The 26,854-nt window shown below is 31.7% G+C and overlaps 3 protein-coding genes and 1 long non-coding RNA gene across 9 annotated transcripts; 2 read left to right on the plus strand and 2 right to left on the minus strand.

The window, feature by feature from the left end:
• Positions 1–2,072: 2,072 nt before the first annotated feature.
• LOC101500192 (probable inactive histone-lysine N-methyltransferase SUVR2) lies at positions 2,073–9,665 on the minus strand. 5 transcript variants are annotated; one of them, XM_004493761.4, is made up of 13 exons: positions 9,508–9,664; positions 9,202–9,282; positions 8,959–9,053; positions 8,646–8,861; positions 8,491–8,532; positions 7,947–8,376; positions 7,235–7,374; positions 6,244–7,062; positions 5,812–6,074; positions 4,145–4,211; positions 3,991–4,041; positions 3,557–3,653; positions 2,073–2,577 (listed from the first exon to the last, which is right to left on the minus strand). In XM_004493761.4, the coding sequence occupies exons 4-13, from the start codon at positions 8,826–8,828 to the stop codon at positions 2,564–2,566; spliced, it is 2,106 nt and encodes a 701-aa protein (XP_004493818.1). In that variant the 5' UTR covers positions 8,829–8,861; positions 8,959–9,053; positions 9,202–9,282; positions 9,508–9,664; the 3' UTR covers positions 2,073–2,563. The 5 variants fall into 5 exon arrangements, 4 of the variants coding, with proteins under 4 accessions (XP_004493818.1, XP_027188884.1, XP_073222850.1 ...); XM_027333083.2 differs by lacking the exon at positions 2,073–2,577 and adding an exon at positions 2,646–2,924; XM_073366749.1 differs by lacking the exons at positions 2,073–2,577; positions 9,508–9,664 and adding an exon at positions 2,646–2,924 and having other exon boundaries at positions 9,202–9,479.
• Positions 9,666–11,329: 1,664 nt separating this feature from the next.
• Positions 11,330–13,089, minus strand: LOC140919594 (uncharacterized). The gene is made up of 3 exons (XR_012162283.1): positions 12,967–13,089; positions 12,726–12,880; positions 11,330–11,760 (listed from the first exon to the last, which is right to left on the minus strand). It is a non-coding gene; the product is annotated as an uncharacterized lncRNA (long non-coding RNA).
• On the plus strand, positions 12,347–13,837 carry LOC140919593 (uncharacterized). The gene is made up of 2 exons (XM_073365953.1): positions 12,347–13,524; positions 13,606–13,837. The coding sequence occupies exons 1-2, from the start codon at positions 12,355–12,357 to the stop codon at positions 13,801–13,803; spliced, it is 1,368 nt and encodes a 455-aa protein (XP_073222054.1). The 5' UTR covers positions 12,347–12,354; the 3' UTR covers positions 13,804–13,837.
• A 7,202-nt stretch (positions 13,838–21,039) lies between these two features.
• Positions 21,040–22,882, plus strand: LOC101500934 (plasmodesmata-located protein 1-like). 2 transcript variants are annotated; one of them, XM_027332246.2, is made up of 2 exons: positions 21,040–21,929; positions 22,558–22,882. In XM_027332246.2, exons 1-2 carry the CDS (start codon positions 21,182–21,184, stop codon positions 22,680–22,682), a joined length of 873 nt encoding a protein of 290 aa, XP_027188047.1. In that variant the 5' UTR covers positions 21,040–21,181; the 3' UTR covers positions 22,683–22,882. The 2 variants fall into 2 exon arrangements, with proteins under 2 accessions (XP_027188047.1, XP_004493821.1); XM_004493764.4 differs by having other exon boundaries at positions 21,046–21,929; positions 22,552–22,882.
• Positions 22,883–26,854: the final 3,972 nt, after the last annotated feature.

Raw genomic sequence — 26,854 nt, forward strand, 5'->3', positions numbered from 1 at the left:
TTTCCTTTATATATATGGTGGTTCTGTTTCTCAGACTAGGGCTTTAGTCATTCTCACACATTGACTTGATAAATATTTGGGCTTTGGTATCTTAAACCCGGCCCATTACTGCTGCGTCGTCTCACTTTGGGTCCTTCTTTTATTTTTGTTTTTTTATTATATATATATAGTCATCATCTCGTGATTTTACTTTTTCACCCTCAAATATACAGCCGGCAAGATTTAAGCCTAAGTTTGGTTATCATACAAAAATCATGGCTTAATTCTAACATATTATTTGAATTTAGTTTTTTTAAAATCTAACATAGTTTGTTAATCTATTTAACGAACTAATTCTTATTAATCTAACTAGGAATTGGTCTTAGTTTTCTATTACTTTTGTCTAACTTGTAATAAGTCAGAACACATATTTTCTTTATATATGGGGAATTGCTTAATAAAAAGGAATAAATTTTGTTGAAAAAAATGCACTTTACATATTTACGAGAGCTTTGTCTCTTTTTTGTTTTAAATTATACATCATTTTGATCTTATCAGTAAATCATATTTCTTTATGGCGATTTTTCAGTCTAAGACTTATCATTTCTTCTTCTTTATAGAACTAAGAGTGTGGTGTTATTCAATTTCTATCTTCTCTATTTTTATTATTTTATTCTTGTTACAATTTTCATATTTTTCAATTATTTGAAATATATGTGTGTTGCCAATGATATGTACATAGAATGACACAATTAGAGTTTTCGCTTTAATTTGTAAATGTATGACTATATATTTAGTGTCTTATATGATTATAATCTTAATAGCACTGGAATACGTATTTAGTGTCTTTTTGACAAATATCAGATAAAGTTGAAAGAGTGACAAAAAATAATATTATGCACAATTTTTTTAATAAATATAAGGGATGATATTTTTTCAAAAATTAGTATCATTTAAGGTAACCTCAAAGAAAAAAAAACAATTTCCTCTAAATTAAAACTACATGCAACCTTATCTTTTTAGTTTATATTTCTTTTTAATTCTAAAAAATATTTCAACGTCCTGATATAACATTTTATTATATTCTACTTAATAGTATTACATAGGAAATAAAATAGAACACGTTTTATTCAGTATTGTTTATCAATGGCTACTACTTCAAATGAATTGTTACTGTAAATTGATTGTAATATAGGGATTCAGATTCTCTAACTTTAAGACGCTAAATGCACTCTACCTTTCAAGTCTTGTAGGTCATTAGATTGATCTTGTGAATTTGAAAGTGTCACGTGTTTTACTTTTTCATTAACAATTGAAAAAGAAAAATAAACATCTATCAACTCCTAGTACTGTTGACAGTGTCCAGTGGAGATGAAGGCTGCCGACACCTTGACGGAGACGGGTGGCAGTGAATGACGGCGTGTAAGGAAGGATGGAAACATTTCTAGTCGGTTTTGTTTAAGTGAACGGTGGTGGGATGCAACAACTGTGGTCAATTCAATGACGGAGGCGGTGGTGTGAGTCAACCACGGTGGTATGATGGAGGTTGACTTGGATGACAATGGTTCGGCAGAAACACACATACAAGTTTACCATTTTTTAACATAAAGAAACGTGGCTATGTCTGAAGCATATGATTGATCCAACCTTTGATAAAGAATCAAATGTAGAGACCGGAGTCCTTACATTTCCCCGCAACAAAGTTAGACAATCCTAATCCTTAATAGACCGGGGTCTTTTTTCTCAAAGGTTTGTGATTAAATTTTTGGCTTATTGGCTTTATCTTCGGGGACATTGGTCTGCTTTATGTCGGTGACTACCCTTTATTATTTTTCAAACGAAGGCTGGTCATTTCAATTTTTATTGGATCGCAATTCCCTGCAGTAGTGAGAGCATACAGTTTTACACACTAGTTAATCACGTTGTTCATATCACAAAGTTGATTTTACTACGTCAAACTTTCTCAGTCGTCAATTTTAATCGGACTGCTGAGGGCTGTAGTTACATCAGATAATCCAATTTTCTCATTTCGTTGGTTGATCATAGCAATAGCAAACAGGGCACTTCCCTTTTTCATCTTATCAACCCAAAAAAAAAAAAAAACAGAAAAATCATCTTGACCATTAGTCTCAACTCTCATGCATTCAGCACAGCAAATTCTAACATGTATGATGCAGTAAAACATCATAGATTCAGACTTGCTAGTAGTACCCAAGTTATTTTCCGTTTTGGGCCATGAATATGCATCATAGATTCAGACTTGCTAGTAGTACCCAGGTTATTTTCCGTTTTGGGCCATGAATGCCTAATAGTTTTCAAAAAAACTTTCCTCAACCCTAATATGAGTTTGGATGAACACATTCAGAACAACACTAATTTTGTGCCTTCTAGAACATGTGAGGTCTTTTAATAGCAACACAAGGGGGATAAAAAGTATTGCCCATAGCCTTCGGATGGCTGTAGAACTAACAAAACGATAAAAAGAGGTTGAGTCTTGTTAATGACACTACTAATCAATAGCATAGATCTCTGACAGCAAAATTTATCTATAGCAGAGAATGCCTATCTATCAGCCAGCAATTGACTATCTAATGGTTCCTGCATTATGAGAGGGTAAAAAGAATTAGTAACACTGTAATACACACATGAAACTTACTGTGCAAAGTGGGAAAAAAGCAAATTAGAGGCTAAAAGTGATTAGATATTCAGCATAAACACAGGACTCTGAGTCAGAGAACAAGCAGAGATTGAATATAAAGAAAGATGGGAAGAAGGAAAAACACAATATAGAGTGCTATGTTCAAACTCCAAAAAGCCAACTAGTTAGCTTACAAATTTCTACAACCAGGCAAGCAAATTAAGGGAAACTCTGAATAACAACTTAACTTACTCAAGCGCTTATTCAATAAACGGTTATTGTGTAAGAGTTTCCATATAAGCAGTTACTGCAATTGAAGAAGGAATGAGGGGAAACTCAATATAAGCTATGTAAGTTGTTTCTATATGTTATTCTCTATAGCTTACGAAAATAAGTTGAAAACAACTTATGGGCACATTATTAGTTATTTTTATATGTTCCCCAAATACTTACACAAGTGCATATTTTTAAGTCCAGGTATGATCTTCCAAATACCTCCCCCATATATAAAACCTCAAGTTCGATATGAACAAAGCATTTTAAGCAAAAGGATGAGCAGTTTATGTAGTGTAAAGCATGTTATAACAATCAAAGATCATCCGCAGTTAACAACTACAACTACTATCTGACTTTTTGAATTAAATCAATGAATTTACAAATTGTTATTGTGATTTCAAATTTTACTATTGATCAGGTACTGATATGATAGACAAAGAATAGCTTTGAACAAACAGAATCATAGACCAATTTGGAAGTGGCCGCAGTATATTTCATAAGCATGAACCATAAGCCATCAGATTAATATTGAAACAGAGTAGAGAAGGCCACGGTGCAGGAATTGAAAAATTGAATAATCTAAAAAGGTAACAGGTTATATCTTTGATGTTGAAAGTAAAACAAACTTATGGACATTACACATAAATGAAAGATTGAACTTACTATTTGATCGCTTCATATTCCTGCAGAATTTACTGCCACATTTGCACTGAAATAGTTCAACTGGCTCATCATCGTCATCAAAGTTGATGCCATAATCCTGCAAAAACATTATGCAGTAAACAATTCAAACCAAGTGATTACACAAAAATGAGAAGCTATAGAGATATTCAGTAACAAATGGTTGGCCAAGAGCCAACTAACCACTGTACATGGTATTTTTCAATTCAGTAGCCAAGTACCAAATAAAACTTCATACTAGTATCAATCATTTGACTCATTATATCAACTTGTTTGTGTTGCTAATTTATGCCCTACTTGAGAATAAATAGAAATTAAGATGCGCAGTTAAAAAGTAAAAATTTGTTAAGAAAACTGATACAAGAATGCAAAATAGCACCATTCGCCAAACATATTATGGTACCGAATTCACATACCCAGGTCAACTCTTCCTGTGCTGCTATTTTTCTGGACGTGAAGAAGGCAAACTGCACATTTGAACATTCAAAAACATTAGTGAGCAATGTTTAGGGTCAACAAAGGTAAATTATAAATGACAAATGGAATTTTGTGGATTTGCTAGCATCTCACATGATAATAGTGATGAGATGGACCCTCAACTTCAACTGGGATCTCGATCAAGTTTGCATCTAAACATCTGCCAAAATGGAACAAAATTACTAAGAATCTTCTAATTTGCAATTCCAAATGGTGATTTCAATGTCCGCTAGGCCACTCAGAAATACAGATAACAGCTGCCATACCATCAAATTGCGTGCAAAGGGAGAGAACCATGGTCTGCAGAAAGGCAGCCATTAATGTCCCAATCTGTACATAATTAAGTCGAGCCACTTTCATCCTAATTGTGCTTTATCTTTTATGTTTTGTTCAAAATTAGAAGTAACTTTTGTCTGCGCAATTTAATGGTTATGGCCTAACAAAACCAATTAGTAAGGTGAGGAATGTCTCCCACTTATAAACACTTTTTTAGGCTATATTACAACCAATGTGAGACTCTCATTTTCTTTAAGGATAATAAAATGTTCATTCAATAATTAAAAACTAAATAGAAAGGTTCCACACTAGAATAGTGAACATCTTCCACCTTCTGCAAAAAAAACTATTTATATATATAAAGGGGTTTGTTATGTGAGAGTGAGATGACCAAATTTTATTAAGTGAACTCATGGGACCTTCCTCAACCTTTTGATTCTTCTCTTCCATTAACCTTCTCGTCTTCTTCCCCAATTTGCATCCTTTAATTTTCCTTTGCTTGTTCAAAATTGTCGCATAAAAAATATTCGATTTGGACATAGCAATTGTTATTGTTCCACTTTTTATCAAATAGTTGAAACCTGACAATTGAGATTAGGAGTTGGAAATTCTCTTCTCCAAAATGAAGAATGGCCTTGGATCCAAATAATCAAATTTGTGTAGAAGGAAATCAAATTTATTACTGTGCAACCAATATCTACATTGTGCAAAAAGTTGAAATCTTTTTATCAAATACTCGTAGGCTCATAGCGAAACTATAACAATACCTTTGACGAGTTATTGCCATTTCCCCCCTAATACAACCGATTATCACCATATCATCAATTTATGAGTTCAGGAAGAAAAAAAACCAAAAATAAAGGAAAGAAGGGATATGAAGCAGTGATGGGTGAAAAGTTGAACGTAGAGCAGACCTGATATATAATGAAGACACTTTCCCTAGAATTATAATCCCTGCCTTATCACATAGCTTGTTTAAAAGTTGAACGTTTAAGACCTGATATTTTTCTTTTTATATTAGGCATGATTGATGAGTTTATTCTATGAAGCACCAAATTATAAATCACAACAATTAGATAATGGCACTTCATTTTTCTTCAATTCTCTACCCGTGTGGATGACAAAACAATGTCAAAAAATTTGATTGATGAACCCAATTCATACCAAAGAAACGACAAAGGTTCACGCCGACACAATGGAAAAATTTAAGTTATATGATGGATTTCACTCCGAGGTTGACAAATCACTTGTGAAACCAGTTAAACCCATTGCTCTTTTCTATGATCATTAATCGGAAGAAAACAATGATGCATAAGCCTCAACAGGACTAAATTGCCAATAACTCATTCTTTTTATGAAAACATCAATAATGCAAGCTAAATTATTTTTAAAAATACAAATACATAGAGTACAGAGGAATTTCTAGTCATAAACTTTAAGAAATAATCACAAGGCTTATGTTGAAACTCGAGAAAATTTAATACCTGTGATTAATAAACCTAGCGGCATTTCCATATGATGCTGCATATAAGCAAAGAGCTTGGTTATCCTTTACAACTCCTGAGTCCCATTCTGCATCCAATAAAATCGGGTACGTATATTTCCCATTTTTGGGATATTTCAAGTTCCTCTCATGCAACTCTTTGACAGTTAAAATTTCTCCGACAAACTCGCATACAAAAGCACCTTTTGGAAGATCCTCTAAGGTACGAAGACCCCACCCTTTTCCGTCTGAAGTTAAAAACACCTGAGCAGCACATAATCATTAGAGAAAACATGTTTAAATATTTTAAGGGAAATGTGTTTAAGAACAAGAATAATGCAATAGTATCACCTCAATGACATCAACACTGGACAATCACCTAAATATATTTGTTAATTTGTTTACAAGTAGTGAAGATTACTTAAACAATCACCTGCAAATTGCAAGTTATTCCACGCTGGACAATCCGATTGCCACAATGTCTCCCACAGCCACATTTGCTCCAGCATTCTTTAATAAATTTCCTTTTCAAGTGTCCTTTACATGGTTCCAAACAACCATCACTCTTTGATATTTCAAGGGGACATTCTTTGCAATAAGAATAATTTTGAGGGTCTCGGTTGATGGAAATACACTGTTCCAAGAACTCTTCCTTTAGTACACCTTGTGCAGTGTAGGCAAAGTCCCCTCCAGTTTTGTTTGCACAAAAACATGGTTTAGATGATAAGACACAATTTCCAATACAAGTAGAACAACAATCTTCACTCCCAATACGAGATAGAGAAATATTGACATATGCATCTCGGAACACCAAGTTTCGGGGTATGTAGTGAAACAAAGGTGGGATATCATTGGCAGAATTATTCACCCATGAAATTTTCACTTTTTCTTCTCCCTTTGTTAGGTCATTGGAAGTGCAAACAGCCCTTGCATCATCAGTTGTTAGCTGGTGCTTCCTAGCATTCATTACATTGAATGAATTTTGAGGTATATGATCCCCCAACTCCTTCCCACCATCACTTTCCAATAAAACACCATCCTTCTTGGAAACTAGTACAGCATCATCCAAACCACTTGGGCAGGGTACGGGAACTTGAGGTGAAACCAAGGCAAGAGTAGACTTAACAGTGGTTGATCCATTAGCAACATGGGGAAGAATTGCAGAATCTTTATTTCCTCGGGCAATCAGCGTACCATTTTCCTCAGATTCCTCTGAAAGGCCAACAGTTGGTGTTATCTTTACAGATGCTTCCTGTAAATCATTATATAAATTAGTTCCAAATTCCATCAAGCAGACATTAAGGTGGTGACTTTATATGATTGCAAACATTAATCATCCATTAGTTTTAAAACTTTGATAATGACTATCCTAAAAAAAAGTCTTGTCCCCCAACAACTGAGGTGCAGCTTGGAGAAATTTTTACCTCTCCCATAGATGATGAGGCTAGCTCTGCATTAGAAGTCGCTTCTTCATTAGAGGAAGGAAGAATATCTTCACCGTCAACATTTTTGTTTCTGCATTGTAATGCCACGGTGTTGTTGCCATTATGCTTTCCAGTTGTTTCTGCATTGTATCATTCTTCATTCTTAATGATTCTTTTGAGAGAAAATAAATCAAAAGAAACTGATCAAACAATCATTAATACAAAGATCAACGCAAGGTCAGCAGTAGACTGATGGAAAGGAAAATTAATGGCACAAAAGTAACATCTTTTTAGTATAACATCAAAAAAAGTACATTTCTGATGCAAAAGCAAACAGAAAATACCTTAAGACGGGCTTTCTGGAAATGCGGTAGTACAATTAACAGTATGCAAGTGGATATTTGCATATAACATAAGCCAATAAATCACGTAGTGGGATGATATGAAATGCTGGAATGTGATGAGTAAAAAATCAATCAGGTTCAATGCAACTATAATTATTTCAAAGTTGAGCCAAAATTTGAACTTTGACTTCCAAAGTTTTTCCTGTGAAAATTTTCCCATCGATAATTACCAGCAAAATACAGTACTTATTATTGGATTTTACAGAAATTGACCATAAAGTAAAAGTTGCCACAGAGATATTACCCCACCAAAAAAAATATGACAAGAAAAAAGAAAACTTCTCTTCAAGGTATAGTCAGATTATTACCAGGAAGAATCATTGAAATCGGAACCTCATAATCTGGTATTTCATCAATAGGTTCATCCTTGGGAGTGATAAAAGGGTAAGGATGAGGTGTTTTGCTATTTGACAACTGAGAAGCTCCTGGTTCAACTGCCGATTCTGTAAACAACACTCTAGGTGGAGTTCTCTCAGATACAGAACTTCTCCCTCTTAGAGTAACTTGAGGTGATACAGGTTTCTTTCCCTTATCAACAATGTTATCCTGCAGTCTAGAACTACTTCCGGGTCCTGTGCCAGATTCTGATCTAGGCGTTATCAATGGAGAGGCAGTTGAACTGGGGCCAAGGCCAGTCAGAAGGCGTGAAGATTGACCCTCTTGACCTCTTAAACGCAGCCTCTTCAAAGGTCGCACTGGCTCTTCGTGCACAGCAGCTTCATTATCTACCTCCCTGTCCTGAGTACATTTCATCAGCTAAAGGCTTAACAAAAAAGAAAGAAACACAAACAAACTCTGCAATATATAATAAATTAATAACAATAAACTTTTAGGAGTCACGTGTGTGTCAACCTTCTTGTTTATTGGTTCCTGCTCCAGCTCCAGCTCCAGCTCCTGTTAAATGAAATCAAACAGTGGATGGTATGAGAGTATGTATAAGTAAAATAAACTATATTGTTAACAAACAAAACCAAATAGATGTTAATCCATTAAATAGTATTATACACCTTATTTTCATCATCATCAAAAATTGCATCAGCAAGAGCCCTATAATTCTCTTCTTCAATAAGTTCCCAGTTTTTATCATACAATTTAAGCAGTTTCTTCAATACTGGTTTCACTTTGGATTCATGAATCCCCAGGCTCGACATTGCACGGTAAGCCGCTATAACTTTTGGATTCGGTGCCATTTATTATCAGCCAATGGTTTTCTCTGCAACAAGCTACCAAATGCAAGAAAAACATAACCATATCAAACATTTCTGATATGAAAAGGTGCAGTTTATGATTTATAAATCACAAAAGTATTTTCACCCCTACCATGAAGGTTTGAGTAACACGAAAACCGAGGACGGGAACTGAGGTTAATTTTGGACACTGATATTACCGGTGGAGACTAATGCAATAATTAAAACCTAGAAATGAGCAAGAACCATGGAAAAAACGCAAATTAATCGTGAGAGAAGGTTAGTAAAAACTGACAGAATCGCAATAAAAGCAAGAAACGGTAATTAAAAATACAGAGAAAAATATTGCAAACAGTAGAGAAAACATTGAATGAACCTGGGAGAATCGAAGAGGGCAACAATGTGGTAAAGAATCTTGTTGAGAAACAGAACAAGGGTTTTGAATATAGAAAATTGCCTGCATTTTATAATAATATTGAGAAATTTATTAAGTTTTTTTATTATTATTTGTGAGAAAAGAGGGGTGGAGGGAAAGCGTTTGGGGAGTGAAGAAATGGAAAGAAAAAGAAAAGAATGAGATAAATGGGAATTAGAATTAGAATTGGAATTGAAATTGAAACACTAAAGAAAGAAAGACGAAGTGTAGAAGCAGTAGAGAGAGTAGTTTGGTTTTCACGTTTACCTGTCTTCTTGACTGTGTCGTCATTCATTCCCTTGTGACTGATTCCGCTTGCATTGGCTTTTTCGGACACTAAGTAACAGACTCTCACCTACAACGGAAGCGCGTCTTCATCACGCGATCTTTATTGTCCCAGTTCAACCCAACCTAACGCATCACTAAACGGCCCGTCACACTTACATTTTTTCAAGTATATTCTCTCATTTTGACCAAAATATATATTATATATATAAATCAATTTTTATTTTTACCGAAAAGTCTGATTTATTTTTTTAGAAAAATTATGTAAATCAATTTTACACTGACATTTATTGATTTTATCATTTCATTTGTAATAATTTTCATAAACCGATAATTTTATAATTAATAGTTGATGTTATTTATTGGTGCAAAAATGTAAGTATCTATAAAATATTTATTTTTAAATACTATAAATTTTGGTTAATGTTATAAATAAAGTAAAAAGTTTCTAAATAAAGTAATGAGTAAAAGTCAACTCGTTTACCACTATTTAATGCTGTTATTTTTTTCTCTTTTCATGATAGAAATTGTTTATTTTTTAAAGTAATAATGTTTATATTTTCAATATACATTAAATTTAATTCAAATATTTTTAATGATTAAAAATAAACAATTTAATAAAAAGATTAATTTTTATGCATTATTACTATAAAAAAATTACATCGTTTATATGTTAAAATCATTTATAAACATTACTTTAGATATGGTTATAATAAAAATAAAATATTTTTAATTATCTAACAATTGTTTATAGGTTAAAATCATTTATAAACATTACTTTAGATATAGTTATAATAAAAATAAATTTTTTTAATTATCTAATAACTGTAATTTATTAATAGTAAAAAAATACATTATATAATTAAATCCTTTAATAAAATTGATCTATATTTTACCTAAAGTATAAAAATTTAATTACAATTAACTACTGTGGCAAAGTCAGAAAAGAGGCCCACGGAGGTTGTCGTTACTTTTTTCATAAAATATATGTTAGAAAAATTTTCCTTGTACCCCCAAAAAAATTCGAAAATGGCAAAACTACCCTCAATTTTTTTCACCATTTTGTAAATGACTATTATACCGGAAATGTAAATACTTTTTTCACCATTTTGTCACAAACCCAGCCGTAAAACAGATTTCCAGTAAGTGGCAGTTTTCCGGTAACTACCGGAATACTTGAAACAAGATTTCCGGTACAGAGTAAAGTACCGGAAATGTTAAAACTGAGTTTTCCGGTACAGAGTATAGTACCGGAAATGTTAAAACTGACTTTTCCGGTACAGAAGGGAAAATTTGTGTACCGGAAATCTTGGTTGGCAAGTATTCCGGTACAGTATTAGGTTCCAGAAAACTTCATTTTTTAGTTTTCCGGTACAGACCATATTTTTTTAATTTTTTTTTAAGTTTTTTAATTTTTTTTAATTTTTTTTAAATGTTAACAGATATGGATAATCCACTACTATTAATGGACAAAACATGCGTCGATACTACAAATATTTTTGACACAGATCAGGTATGAATAAATATATTTAATATTAATATTATAAAAATATATTTTTGTGATTAATTATAATTATTTTATTTCAGATATTTGATTCAAGGGATACTGTTGTGAAATGGGCAAAAGAAATTGGTATAAAAAAATAAAGTTACCGTTATTATCAGAAGATCAGATATAGAGACGGGTGAGAAAGGACGGAGAAATAAATTAATATTAGGGAGTGACAAAGGGGGAAAATACAAGTGTGCTGCTAGTTCTATTCGAAGTTCAACAAAAAAATGTGATTGTCCTTTCAAGCTTAGATCAAAACCATTAAAAGATGGTTCAGGATGGATAGTTAAAGTAATTTGTGGAATTCACAACCATGAATTACCTGATACTTTGGAGGGGCATGCATATGTTGGGCGCTTAAATGAAGAAGATAGAAAGCATGTTCATGAATTAACAAAATATAATGTTGCACCGAGACACATATTACTCTCATTGCAAGACCGAGATAAGAGTAATGTTACTAAGATCTCACAAATATATAAACAGAGAAGTATCATTCGATTGCGCGTGAGAGGTAATAGAACAGAGATGCAACATTTATTCAAGTTAATTGAAGATGCAAAATATGTGTGCTGGAATAGAAAGCGTGAAGACTCCGATGTTATGAGAGATATTTTTTGGGCGCATCCAGATTCAGTGAAGTTGTTGAATTTGTTTCCGATTGTGTTGATTATGGACAGTACCTACAAAACCAATAAATACAGAATGCCATTACTTGAAATTGTTGGTATGACATCAACAGAGAAAACATTTGTAGTTGGGTTTGCTTATTTGGAATGTGAGAGGGAAGAAAACTTTTGTTGGGCATTAGAGAGACTAAAAGATTTGTTTGTTACACAAAATAAATTCCCTCAAGTAATTGTGACAGACAGAGATCTTGCGTTAATGAATGCAGTTGGCATTGTGTTTCCACATGCTGTTAATTTACTTTGTCGATTTCATATCGAAAAAAATGTTGGAGCAAAATGCAAGCAATATGTCTTAAAGGATAGACAAGAGTCAATATTGAATATGTGGAAAGACATTATGTATTGTAGTAATGAAAAAGAGTATATGATGCGCTTGCATATGTTTGAACAATCATGTGTTGATACTAAAGTGTTTGTTGATTATGTCAAAGAAACTTGGTTGACTCCACATAAGGAAAGATTTGTTGAAGCATGGACAAATAAAGTGATGCATTTGGGGAACACAACGACTAACAGGTATTTAATATAATTTTATTATATATTGTTGAATTTTACAGGGTTGAGTCGGCTCACTGGAAACTGAAGTTAATGTTAGAAAATAGCATGAGTGATTTGTGTAAATGTTGGGAGGCTATGAACAACATGATAAGGTTACAACATAAAAGAATCAGAGCCTCGTTTCAAAAAAGTTTTTATGATGAAGAGCATGAGCACAGAAATCCATTTTATCAGAGATTGAATACATTTGTATCAACAGAAGCTCAAAGACGTATTGCTGAAGAATACGACAAAGTTGAGTGGGTGGGTACTGACAAATCTATATGTGGGTGTTCTCTGAGAAGGACATACGGATTACCTTGTGCTTGTGAATTGGGACAATATAAATTAATGGGTGAACCAATTCCTCTAGATTCTGTGCATATTCAATGGAGAAAATTAAGCATGGAATGTGAACTCACTCAAGACACAGAAGATGGATCAGAGTTGGATATGTCTACTGAGATGAATGCCTTATGGAAACGCTTTCGATCACTTGATGTTATTGGGAAACGAGTGTTGAAGAGTAAAGTGCGTGAACTTGCTTTTCCAAGTACAAGTTCAATATGTCCACCACCTGAAAAAGTCAAAACCAAAGGAAGAGTGAAGAAGAGTAAGGGTATGAAGCCAGATGGATATGATGTATATCGAGACCCTTCTTACTTTGAGCATGTTAATGCAACATATGGTGAAGATATTGGTTCCCAACCCTCTCAATCAAAGAAGAGACAAGCCTCTCAATCAAAGAAACACCCCTCTCAGTCATCTCATTCTTCAAAAAATTTGTTATTGACACAATTTCCTGATATTATTCAGCCATACATTGATGACATATTTGACGTGGCAGCTGATGGAAATTGTGGTTTTCGCGCTATTGCATTATTGCTTGGTTTCGGTGAAGAGTGTTGGTCTTTGGTCCGCAAGAGATTGGATCAAGAGATTGTTTCTCATGTAACTCCATATGATAGATTGTTCACAGGACGCATTAAAGAAGTAAGAGATTCGTTGATGATATCCGGCTTAGGTGTTCAACCCATGGATAAATGGTTGTCCATGCCTGATATGGGTTACGTGATAGCGACAACATATAATATTATTCTTGTCACGTTCGGTCTGACATTTTCAATGACTTTCTTTCCTATGAGGGGTTCACATTCCGGATCGACAAAAAATGATCGCATTTGTTGTATTGGTTTTGTTAATGGAAATCACTGGGTTCCGGTAATTATTTTCTTATACTTTTTTAAATTTTATTCTGATAATTTTTGTCTTATATTTTGTTAATTTATTTAATTTTTGCAGTTAAAGATGAAAGATGGATTTCCAATGCCAGACATTGCACCAGGTTGGAAGCAATATCGTACCAATGAAGCAACTTCTTGGGCAATAGCATACACAGGCCGTCTACAACACTGGGGGTATTTATTAGGCCGGTTGTCACGTGTTACCCAAAATCCACCTACGGAACCCGTAGATGCAATGTCTTTAGATGAACCTTAATGTTTTAAAATTGATACAAAGTCACTTTAATGTAACCGACATTTCAATTGTTATTAATTAATTTTAGCTTTTTGTCATGCCTTTTAGTAATTGATTTTATCTTGTATTTATTTCATAAAGTAACCGACATAACAATATTTAATAATTAATAAAGTAACCAACATAACAATAATTAATAAAGTAACCGACATAATAATATTTAATAATTAATAAAGTAACCAACATAACAATAATTAATAAAGTAACCGACATAATAATATTTAATAATTAATAAAACATTAAGTGTTCATAAAATAACCGACATAATAATAGTTCATCAAAAGTGTTCATAAAATAACCTACATAACAACAGTTACAAAAGTGTTACTACTAACTAGTGCGACTACGTGATAAATACAAAGCTTTATAAAAGTGCATATACAATTCATCATCTGGACTAGCTTGATGTTCACTCAACCCCTGCTGTATAAGATCACCGATCTGCTGCAGGATAGGTGGCGGCTGTGAACTAGAAGCATCTGCACTGGTGGGCGGTACACTATAACATGGGACCTGAGGTACACCATCTGGTCGCACCAGCAGTGGATGAGACACCTGATAGAACCACTCCAAATATCCATCTTCACACTCAGATGGATATGTAGCTGGACGAAGCTTGGAAAATAGCTCTGTCACTGGCGTCACATATCCCAACCATTCCACATCTACATCAAATAATCTAGCAGGATCTGGAAGTGGCGGTGAAGAAATATACTGGATATATCCGAATTGTCTCAAACACCTCTCTGGTAGATATTTCACTACAGTGCTGCATAATCGAATGTGACCAGTATAAAGTGTGATATCATCAAAAGGAATGACACCCCTGTGATTCTCCCATGGTCTCCATATAACATCTGCAGGTGTCAATGCATCAATAATACTTCTGTATTCGTGGACCTTATGCTTGCCTTGCTTATAGCACCATCTATTCATTCGGGCAAAACATTCCACGTCAGCACCCTGATCACCTCTATTACAAATATTCGGAAAATATTCGTAAATCCAGCACTGTTACAAATAAAAATATTAAATAATTAATACTAACAATTAAATACAACATAAATAAATTAAATAAATAATTAACAATTAATACTAAAATATAATTGATACCTGAAGCAACGTCATATATCCACCTAGCTGTTTGGTGTCATAATAGCAGGCATCTGAGAGGTAGTCATAAAGCACCACTAGTGCAGCAGTACCCCATGCATATCTATCTATACCATCTAAATATCTGAATAAAGGGAGGTACTTCGCATCAACTAGAGTATGACTCTTATCAGCGAAAATAGTACTCCCGACTAAATTCAACAGATATGCCCTAGCAGCACAGTCAAACCTCTCTGCTGCACACTGCCTTCTGAACACCTCCTTCAACCAATCCAATCTATAGTGTGCACCTCTAGTCTTTCTGGTCTCCTCCCAGATCTCTTCCGTGGTCACTCCTAATAGATGGACGGCAAGATTACATGCCGTTACTCTATCTACATCGGGTGGACTGTAGAACTCACCCCTAATAGGCAATCCGAGAAGATTGGCAACATCATCCAAAGTAATCGTCATTTCACCAAATGGCATGTGAAATGACGATGTCTCAGAATGCCATCTTTCAACAAAGGCAGATATCAAGTTGTTGTCGATCATCTTCAAACTACCCCGTTGTAATGGGTTCAGACCAGACAAATTCACCCAATTCTCTATGGGTCGCGGAAGTACCGGCGGAGTAAATTGTTGCATTTTCTTCCCATGCGCAACAATTTTCAGCAATGGTCGCTCCTGTATACAAAAAAAAATATATGACATTAAAATTAAATTTAGACAACAAATAATAATTAATTTAAATAAGTAATAATTAATTTAATATACCTCGCCAAACCATAGTCTAGCTGAAACATGATAACGGTATCGTGTAAGGACAGACAAATCATAAGGTCCTCCAGGATACCGTGTGAGCTCACCAGGTCCCTCAGCTCCATCATGTTCCTCCTCCATATGCTATCCCTCATGAGCAGGTGCAGCCTCCTCCTGCTCATGTACATCCACCTGCTCGTGCACCATATGCTCATGTACCACATCTTCCTCATGCACTGTAGAAGGCGCCCCCTGATCATTATGTCCCTCATCATCATCTTCAATAATCATACGTCTTCTTCTCCTTGAAGCTGTCGGTCGAATCCTCTCTGGGGGATTCATCGGAGTCGATGTAGAAGTCTCAGTGTCCCGTGTAATTCGTATGATTTTGCCGTCTCTTCCTCGTGCACCCACTGAAAAATTAAAATATTAAAAGAATTAAATCACAATAAGTTATAAAATTATAATTAATTAAATTATAAAAAAATATATACATAACTTCCGGAAAACTTGATGCTCAAGTTCTCCGGTAACTACCGGAAATGTTGGCAATCAAGTTTTCCGGAACGCTTTCTGTACCGGATATGTTAAAAATAAGTTTTCCAGAACACTCTTCTGTACCGGAAAACTTCCTACAAGATTTCCGGTACCGGAAAACTTTAAAACAACGTTTCCGGAATACAAGCTCTGTACCGGAAAACTTGTTTCTCAACTTCTCCGGAAATTTTGAAAAAAAACTTACTCTCTGTTCCAGAAATGTGAAAGTGTGGAATGGTAATTTTTTGAGGTTTTATTATTTATACGAGGGCAAAATAGTCATTTCATTCTAAATTTGGGGGTATAGGTATAATAAGGAGGGTTCAAGGGAAATTTTTCTATATGTTATTACATACTGGGCCTTGGATTTCTGTCTTTTGTACTCTAAAAAGGACACTTGACTTAGTACAATAAATGAAAGGAAAGGAATGTTTCTTCAAAATATATTTTGCGAAATGGCTACAAGCATATTATATTTTTTTTTACTTCATTTATTCAAATTAAAAGAATATATCAATCAAATAGAAATTGGTTAAAATTGAAAAAATCAATCTCATAACAAATTCATAATATTTAAATTAATAGCATAAAGCGATAGAACATTTATAAATACGACAAAGTTAAAGTGATCGAAAAACACATATCTTATAATTTAAAACATTGATGATGTTAAAATAATTGATTGAAGTTGTATGTATTATATCAAAGTAAATATGTACAAAATAAACATCACAACAAGATAGAAAAGTTTAACAACATCACACTTTGATGATGAAATAATAGAAAAAAATAAGAAAAAAAAGTTGATCTAAGTGAAAATTACTTATCTACATAAAAGAAAAGAGGAAAAATAATACAGACAAGTGACGAAAACAACAGATAAATAGACAGGAGGTGACAGTCAAACCTAAAATATAAGCACGAGCACAACTTCAAAAATAAAGATAAATTCTTTTTATATTTGTTTGTTTGATAGTATTAAATTATAATATATCTTATAAGTTTTTTTTTTTTTTTTTTGTGCATATGAATATTCACTTTTTCTTTATTAAATTATACACTTTAAACTTGGTCCCCCAAAAATTATTTATCAACTCTATACCTCCTTAACAAAATTTCTAAATTCGTCAAAGTGTTTTTTTTTTTTACATATATAACTTTGGCACGAGTGAGTATATTATATGAGGAGTGCTAGTGCTACATTTTATAACACGTATCCTCAACTTTAATGGTTTGGTCTAATAATAAAAAGACAAACATTTAATTGAAGGTTGAGAGTTTGATCCTTGTTAATATTATTAGAAGGAAAAAAATGTTAATTCATTTGTTAGTCATCAGTCAATCATAATATATTTTGTACTTTTATATGAAACAAAATCCACTCACTTTAAATTTATTTTATGGAAGAACAAAAACACATACGTTTCAATATTATCTTTTATTGAAGTTGATGTGAGTTCCACTAGATCACATGGATCTCAACAAAGTCAATGGGATTCATATAAATTTTAAGATCACCTGCGATGATGGTTCTTTAAAAGTTTTTGAAATAGATAACTCAAAATTTTAATTATACCGAATATTCCATGCTCCAAATCTATTTTATTTTTATTGAAAAATTTGTTATTCGCCTAAATCAGTATAGTATATAAAAAATAACATAAATTCGATGTTAAAAATAAAAAATATGAATACATGGATAAACTTATGACATCCAAGATAATTTTATAAAACTATAAAATACTTATAATAAATATGAGAAAATCAAAGTGACATCAACGATTATACCTCCCAAATTGTAGCATGAGTCAGTATGTGGTGGATTAAATTTTATTTGTCAATCTAAATTAAACAAATGTTGCAATAAGATATAAAATCATACATTATCGCGGAAAAATCTTATATTTATTGAAATCCATATGAATTTTAAAGCCACCTTGAATAGTGCTTCGTTACCAGTTTTTGAAACAAATAACCCAAATCTTCAAGCATAATTGGAGTGTACATTGTTCGAGATGAAATTCGCTTAAACTATCCAGTTAATTGGCCCATTGAAAATCTTTATATTGGACTTTTCCAGCTCATTCTAAAATTAATAAATTACAGGTGCCACAGTTTCAGCCATGACACATCACTTGGTCTAAAAAAAACATACATCAACTTATGTTGTTTATATCAACTAACGTAGTGGGTCACTATAAAGCTTAAATTGAGCCCAAACGGCACAGCCCAAATTGATAGATCCACTATACCCAAGACACCACAAACAAACTTTCTCATTGATATAAAATAAATAAATAAATAATTCAAACTTTCTCGTGATCACACCTCTTTCCTTTCTCTAATACTCATTGTTATTTGTTAGCGTTGATTAGTTGAATTTTGTGTTATGTTTTGTTAATATTTTGGTACTGTTGAGTTTGTTTGTTGTAGTTATATTCAATTATTTTGTTTGCAGGTTTTGTTCCTATTGAAGTTGCTTAAAACTTTCCTTAACATATAGAATGGTGATACCATTCTGCTCACTTCTTTTGATTACTCATTTTATTTTATTTTATTTCTTTTAATTCCTTGGCCTTTATCTTCTTCCAAATTCAATATTTAAAATGCAACTTGAATTTTAAAATAGTTTCCTTTGACTGCAAAAAATGCATATTGGGAGCATTAAACAACCAGACATGAATAAGTCTTATAACTAATGCCTATGCCTAGTTTTTAAACATAAATCCAACACAACTTTGGTAGAACACCGATATTTATAGAACAACATTTGCTTCAGGAATTTCTGCAGTGTTTTGTAGAATTTTTGGATGAGCAAAGGGCATGATTTTGCTGTTGTATCCTCAAAATGTTGCTGTTTTATTTTATGCTTTGGTAGAATATCCTCAAAATTTGATTTTCTTCTTTAATATATACTTTTAATTTCACTAATTGTCGTTAAAAGTTAAACAAATAATTAATAATACAAACAAAATCTAACTTAAAAAATAATAGTTTAAAAAATCAAAGTAAAGTTAGATTAAATTTAGAGAACTATAAATATATTTTTATCTTAGTTTATTTAATTGTTTCATACAATTTTTATGCAGTACGTTTGCACGAATTTTAAAATTAATAATATAATATATAAAAAATAGCATTAAATGTGTGTTTAAAATATCTTACTTATATTATCTTTTTTTTGCTGGAATCTGCTGATTTGAAAGTTGTGACACTTATTTTATTAATTTCATCTACCATCAAATTAATATACTTCATATAACATATCAAATCTATAAAACTGTAATATTTTAAAAATACATGACACTTTACCAATTAAATTCAATTAAACTTATAATATATTTATAAAAATATGCAAATAAAATATTGACTATACAATTTTATAGCTATAAATATTTAATTTCTATAATTTTTATATGTATGATCTTTAAACAATATAAAAATATTTAACAACTAAATTGATAAAATTATATGTTTATGATTAATTAGAATTATGAAGTAAAGTAAATGTGAGAAGAGTTACTTCTATGTGTATTATAATCTTATAGATAAATTTGGAATTAACATTTGGATTACTCAACTTATTTATAATAATTTCACAAAGGTTATAGTATTTAAATAATAAATAAAGGTTATAGTCCCACAGATTTTTTTTGACAATACAGTCTCACATAGTTAAGCTATTTTCTATATAAAAAAATTCAAAATATTATATACTACAAAAATACAAATATTATTTACTTTTCAAAATATATATTAAAAAAAAAAGCAATAAAAGGGATTTAAAAAATAGAAGAATAAATACTAAGATAAATTGTCATTGTGAGAAATGCTAAGCGTAGTTATTAATGAAAATTCTTATAAGGTCACAACTCATTAGTATGTATTTTGTGATTTTCGTAGAAAAATATATGAAAAACCGATTTTGATTATGTAAAGAAGCAAAGATGTGTTTGATTTGTTGAGGCGACTAACTAGAGATTTTACGTAGCATTTCTTATTTTTGTCGTTACTCAAAGCCTTATTAATGCGTTAAATGTTAATGCTCGTTCACTACGTTAAGGGCCCACACGTTTAAAACGCCACGCATACAACCGGGGACCACACGGGAATAGGCCACTCTTTTTTATTTTCCCGTCAAAATTATCTTACGGTTACGGCAACAAAAACAGGATCGTCAAATCACATACCCTTTCTGACCCTAATCACTACTATCACCCCTCAATAATTCAACACAACACACGCTACTTTTCAGGTTCAAAAACCTCCATTTCTCAACGATATCTTTTAGTTATACATGGATTTGTTAATCAACTAATTATGGATCAGGATAAAATCCACCATAGCAGTATTCATGTTTGCTTTTTTTTTTTTTTTTTACTCGAGCATTCAAAAAAATTCATATAATACGTATATACAAATATATGAAATTTTATAAATCTAAGGTATAATACGGTTTTTAAAAAAATAATATATTTGTAAATAAATATGTCTTAATCATTTTTCATAAATATACATCTATAATAATCATAATTTAGTAATATATTTTAATTTATGTATTAAAATATCAAAAAAATATCATTAAAAAAATATTATTTTTTATCTATAAATAAATATTTATTTTATCCAGTAACTAATCATTTAAAAATATTTTTAATTGTCTATTCCATAAAAAAACATAGGACAAAGAAGATTAATTTAGTAAAGCCACTGCATTAATTGACGATTAGTGAGTTCACGAAAAAGAAGATTATATAAAGTTATAATGCAAGTAGTACAAAGGTGGTTGCAAATAAAAACAAGAAAACAAAAACACAAAACAAAACTCAGTTTTTTTTTTCTCTTTCTTTATTTCTTTTAGAATAGTACAATTTATCAATAACCTCTACATAAGAGTGAGTGAAGAAAACCCAATCAAAAAAGCGTTACTTTGTTTCCAATCTCGCAAATGGGTATCCTCACAAGAAAAGAAACTCTCTCATTTCTCATTCTATTCAAACTTTTCGTCCTCATTTTCGGTTCCGACAACACAAACGTAGTATACAAAGGTTGCTCCGAGCAAAAACTAGGACAACAATCTTCACAAAATCTTCAATCGCTGCTATCTTCTCTTGTATCTGCGTCAGGACAGAAAACCTTCGCCGCCACAACCACCGGCGACGGCCAGAACGCAATCACCGGCGTTTACCAATGCAGAGGTGACCTTTCAACTTCCGATTGCTATCTATGCGTCAGCAAGATTCCCAACAAGCTAAACAAACTCTGCGGCGGTGACGTGGCAGCTGCAAGAATACAGCTCAGCGGTTGTTACTTGAGGTACGAGGTTGCTGGGTTCAAGCAAGAACCTCAGACACAGTTGCTTTACAAGGTTTGTGGTTCAAAGAAGGTTAAAGATGGTGGTGTTGGGTTTGAAGAAAAGAGGGATTCAGCTTTTGGAATGGTGGAGAATGGTGTGAAGAGTGGTGGGAGTTTGTTCTATACTGGAAATTATATGTCTTTGTATGTTTTGGGACAGTGTGAGGGTAATTTGGGAAATGATGATTGTGGTGATTGTGTTAAGAGTGCTCAGGAACAAGCTAAATTGGTGTGTGGTGATTCAATTTCTGCTCAGATTTATCTTTTTAGTTGCTTTGTTAGTTATAGCTTTTACCCTAACGGTGCTCCATCCATGTCATCTTCTTCTTCTTCATCTTCAGGTAAATTATTATATAGAACTTGTTTATTATTACTTCATCATAACATGTCATTTTCCCTTATAAGAACATATCTATCTATGCATTGTATTCTCTATGTATTATATATCTTAAAGAATATTAGATGTTAAAAACCATTTTTTAAAACAAACTCAATGGATTTCATGAAATTGGGATTATCTATTTTTATTCAATTGGGACATTAATAGTCGGTAGATAGAGATTAAAAAGTCTAATTCAAGTTCAATATTTTTAATTATAAAATTAAAACATGGATTTTTATGAATCATCTGATCTCGATGACAGTACACGACATCTTAACTGTGTGAATTTAGATTTTTTTTGACTTTGAGATAATATATAATATGAATTCTTATTTTGTAATGGTGGTAAAAATGTGATAATGTATATATTATTTGAAGTGATATGAGTTTGTTATTTGTCTGATTAGATTTAATTATTGGGCCAAATGGCATTAGGTGATTTGACATTTGAGAAATGGGGTTTTGGGGAATGATCTTAGAATAATGGTAGGTGGGTTTGTTTATAAGATTTGCACATGTGGTTGTGGTTTTTTGATTTGTTTAATAAGAATTGAATTTTGATGCATGATATTGTTGATTAGGATCAGGAGGGAATCCACACGCAGAGAGGACCGTGGCTCTTGCAGTTGGAGGAGTAGCAGCAATTGGATTCTTGATTGTTTGTTTGATGTTTCTTAAGTCAGTGTTCAAGAAAAGAAGTGGCAAGTATTGAGGGTGAATTTGGGTTGTATATACCTCAGGATTCATAGATCTAATTTTGGAATCTTATTATTAGGTGAAAAATACATTTGAACCTTTGTATAGTTCTGATCAAAGGAATTAAAATGAGTACTGAATCCGATTTGTGGTATGAATTGAAAGAAAAAGTGTAAGTTTGAGACAGAAGTTAAGTTTATTGGGATATGTGTGATAGTTCTTGTCCCCACCATATCACTTTAGTCTTTAACAAATGAGATTATGACACTTTTGTTTTTAAGAGAAATACTAACATTTTTCTTTGCAAATACTCTCTCATGGCACAATTATAAAAACAAATATACGTTTGCGGATAATAATAGATAAACTATCAAAATCAAATATTTGGAATTAAATGAATGGTATATTGAGAATAAATAGTATTAAATTAATTAAAAAATAATTAATTTTTATTTGTAATTGTAATCAAAAAGGTTAAATTTGTATGGAAAAATAATATATATTTATTGATTCTTTAATCAATGTCTTATTAAACTTTAAGACACTCATACAGCGATACTCTTACTATTTTTATAGCAATTCAATATTTTGATAGAACCTACTCTTATTCTTAAAAAGCACTTTTACCTTTATTTTTCATTTGAAAATTTGCAATGCCATCCTCTTCCAATTTCTGCATCATGTATAAGTATCTGGTGGGATGCAAAACATGAGAAACTGAAAGTGGAAAATCAATTAATATTCATAATGTATCAAAATCCACAAAATATATATTTTGAGTATGTTATCAATTGTTAAGCTTAAAGGGGAAACTGGGAAAGAACCTTATTTTTCTCCCTTTATCAATCCGCATGTGATTTTGTGTAACTAAACTTTTACCCAAGTATTTGCTGTAGTGTAATAAAGTACTAGTAGTGTTTATGGCATGAAATTTATCAATCACATATTATAGCACGATGAATATGTGAAAATCACGTTGAGACACTATGATTTTGTAAAAATTAGATATCGTTGTTTTTTATAAAATTACTAATGTTTACCGTGATATATCGTTGTATTTTATAAAATTACTAATGTTTACCGTGATATAAAACACACTATAAAAAAGGACAAAATCATTTCAACTGGTGAATCAAAATCCATGGAGGAAAACATGATAAATGGTAATCTATATTGTAGATTGTTACAGAACTGCATTTTTTCTTAGTTATTAAGAAATGATAATAAGTGCTTTTAAAAAGTAATGTAGAAAGAAGAAAGGGACTAAAAAAAACCAAATCAACATTTTTAAAGACACCATCATGTCCACTATAAATGTAACAGTAACAAAAGTCATTCTTTATGGCGAAAATTTTCTGAAATAAACACCCTGGGATTTTAAATGAAGAATGACAAAGCCAGAACCTTTGCAAACATTTCAATTAGTGTTCACTGCTCTAATATATATATATATTAGAGTGTGCTAATTAATGATTAATGCAATGGAGGTCTCTTTCAGAGCAGCACATAAAAGGAGACACGTGTAAACATGGTTCAGTTGCTAAGGTTGTGGCCAGCCATACAAAACAAAAGAAAAATTGCTATTAATACGAATCAAATCAATAGCTACTTTTTATTTTTTGAAATAAAAAATAAACAGACAAGAATATTCTCATTCAAAAATATTAGGAACTCGGATACATTTGGCCAAAAAGAAAGCACAATAAACAAACTGCATCAATGAAGGGTCTCGCAAGCAAGCTCATTACAAAATTGCGGACTCATATTGTAAAATAGTAATATGACAAAAAGTGAATATATAACACAAATGTTGTAATGAAAACACGAGTTTGAATTTTTATGATATGCTAATTATTTATTTTAACTCTTTTAAAAAAAAATATTTTAATCCATTTAATGATTTCTGAAGTTTGTATGCCTGCTTGGGTGTGGAGGTTTGAAAACCTTATGCCATAACCAAATATGATTAGTTTGTAGCTTTAGACCACCAATTTAAGTTTAAGTTTGAACCTTTTGACGTTGCCATTGTGTCTATTCTATTTTGTAGTATCATTTTCATGTAATTGTTTTTTTTTTTTAGTGGTAGGGGGTTAATGAAAATTCATGTATAGTTTTAACTTTATGTTCATTTATGCAATCCTTCCATTTGAGTTTGTCACTTGCAAACTTTGATAGACTTCATGGACATAAGCATGGCATGTGGATTGTATCGAAATAGATAAAGGATTTCCAGCATTCATTGGTGTGAGTGGTGATGAGGGATTTGTTGCTTCGTGTAGTTCTTATTTGGAATAAACGATTGCAAGGAAAAAATGAATTTTAGTGAAGACAAATGAAGAAGATGAACCATAACACTTTGTTTTTGCAAGCTTAGAGGGGAGGGAAATTAAAGACTTTAAAGAGAAGAAGAAGAAGAAGAAAAATGAATTAGATGAAGAGTTCTCGAAGGAAAGGATTTTGATGGGTTTAATTTTATTCATTATACAAAATCTGTCTATTTTGAGGAATTCAAAAATTGTTTTGGATAATTTATCATTTGTTATAAAATTACTAAATTACTTTCGTAAAAAAAGTAAACAATTTCTCTTTACTATTTTATTTTATCAAAGTGTTTTTCTAAAAAAAAAATGTTGAGTCACAAGGTTACTATGATTGATTATATGTTGAGATTAATAACAAAATAAATAAAGGTCACTTTGTAAATTAAAAAATTGAAGGGTCAATATTAAATCCTATCATTATAATTATATGTTTTTATATAGGTCAATGTCTAAATAATAAAAATTTGAAAATATATTGACTACTCAAGTTGTCTATCTCAAATCTTCACCATCCATGTTTTTTATCTACTATTTCAATGGCTTACAAGTTTACTAGTGTATAATGGACAAGTTTATTACTTGTCTGCGTGAAACCACACCATCAAATAAATCATAGTGTTTTGTTAAAGTAGATAATTTTGTTATTTTCATATAGTTTATTTGTATGTCTGGTGATCTTTATAATTTTTATTAGTTTTGGATTAGCCATAACATCCATAATAAATTAAAAATATATATTAAGCTTGTGAGATTACATAAATTAGACGTAATATTTGGATTAATTATACATGACACATTGAATTTTATTTAACATAACTTTTTATTATATCTTCAATTTTTAGTTCAAAAATATGAATTATTAAAACTACTGAGTTTTAAAATGAGAATCAATTATGTACTCAGTAAAAATAAGAAAATGAAAATTATAATTAAACGAATTTGTTATTTATCCATTAGTTTATCACCAAATTATTCTATATATACGATATATAGAGGGATATTAAAAACTTAAAAAAATCAATAGCATACAAATAACAAACTTTTTCACTTTGCAACAATAACTAGATGTAATTATTTCAATTGCAAATTTTATTCTCCATTAGACGACTAACATTTTTATTTTGTTTTTCGAAAAGTAAAAGTAAAAAGTTGTTAGTAAATCTGTTGACACTTGATATCGAGCAATGTGATGTCAATAATTCTTAAAGTGTTTCCAACCAATGTATTATTGTTAAATACTGACGGGAAATTATATGAAGCACGAAATATATACTCTTCTTCTAAACGAAAGATCTTTCCACGAAGGTGGAAGTTTGTCTGTTATGGAGGATACAATAATGGTTTCATCCATGTGCATTTGATGTTGTTTGTAGTTATTAAGAATATGTGCTTCTAAACGAAAGATCTTTCCACGAATGTGGAAATTTGTCTATTATGGAGGATACAGTAATGGTTTCATCCATGTACATTTGATGTTGTCTGTAGTTATTAAGAATACGTGCCACTATTTACGAAGTGTTTCTGTTTGCGTGAGTCGTGACCTTATGTTTCCACACAATGAACACAACCACGGTTTGAACCCGAGACCTTGTATTGACACACAATGAACACAACCACTAAATCAACAACAATTTCATGTTAATTATCACCAATTTGGGGTGGTTGCGGCCCCCCTTAGTCCCTACTAAGCTCCGCCAGTGGGTTTGAGTAATAGTGACATTGAGCTATTTAATAAAAGAGTTGATCAAATAATCTAGTTAACACTACTATATTTTAATTAATTAATTAAAAGTATATTTAATTAGACAAATTAATTACAAAACTATGAGAAAAAAAAATTTTAGAAATACAAAGTTGTCAACACTCT

The sequence above is a fragment of the Cicer arietinum genome, chromosome 3 (genome assembly GCF_000331145.2).
Source record: "Cicer arietinum cultivar CDC Frontier isolate Library 1 chromosome 3, Cicar.CDCFrontier_v2.0, whole genome shotgun sequence".
In the NCBI taxonomy this organism is placed as follows: domain Eukaryota; kingdom Viridiplantae; phylum Streptophyta; class Magnoliopsida; order Fabales; family Fabaceae; genus Cicer; species Cicer arietinum.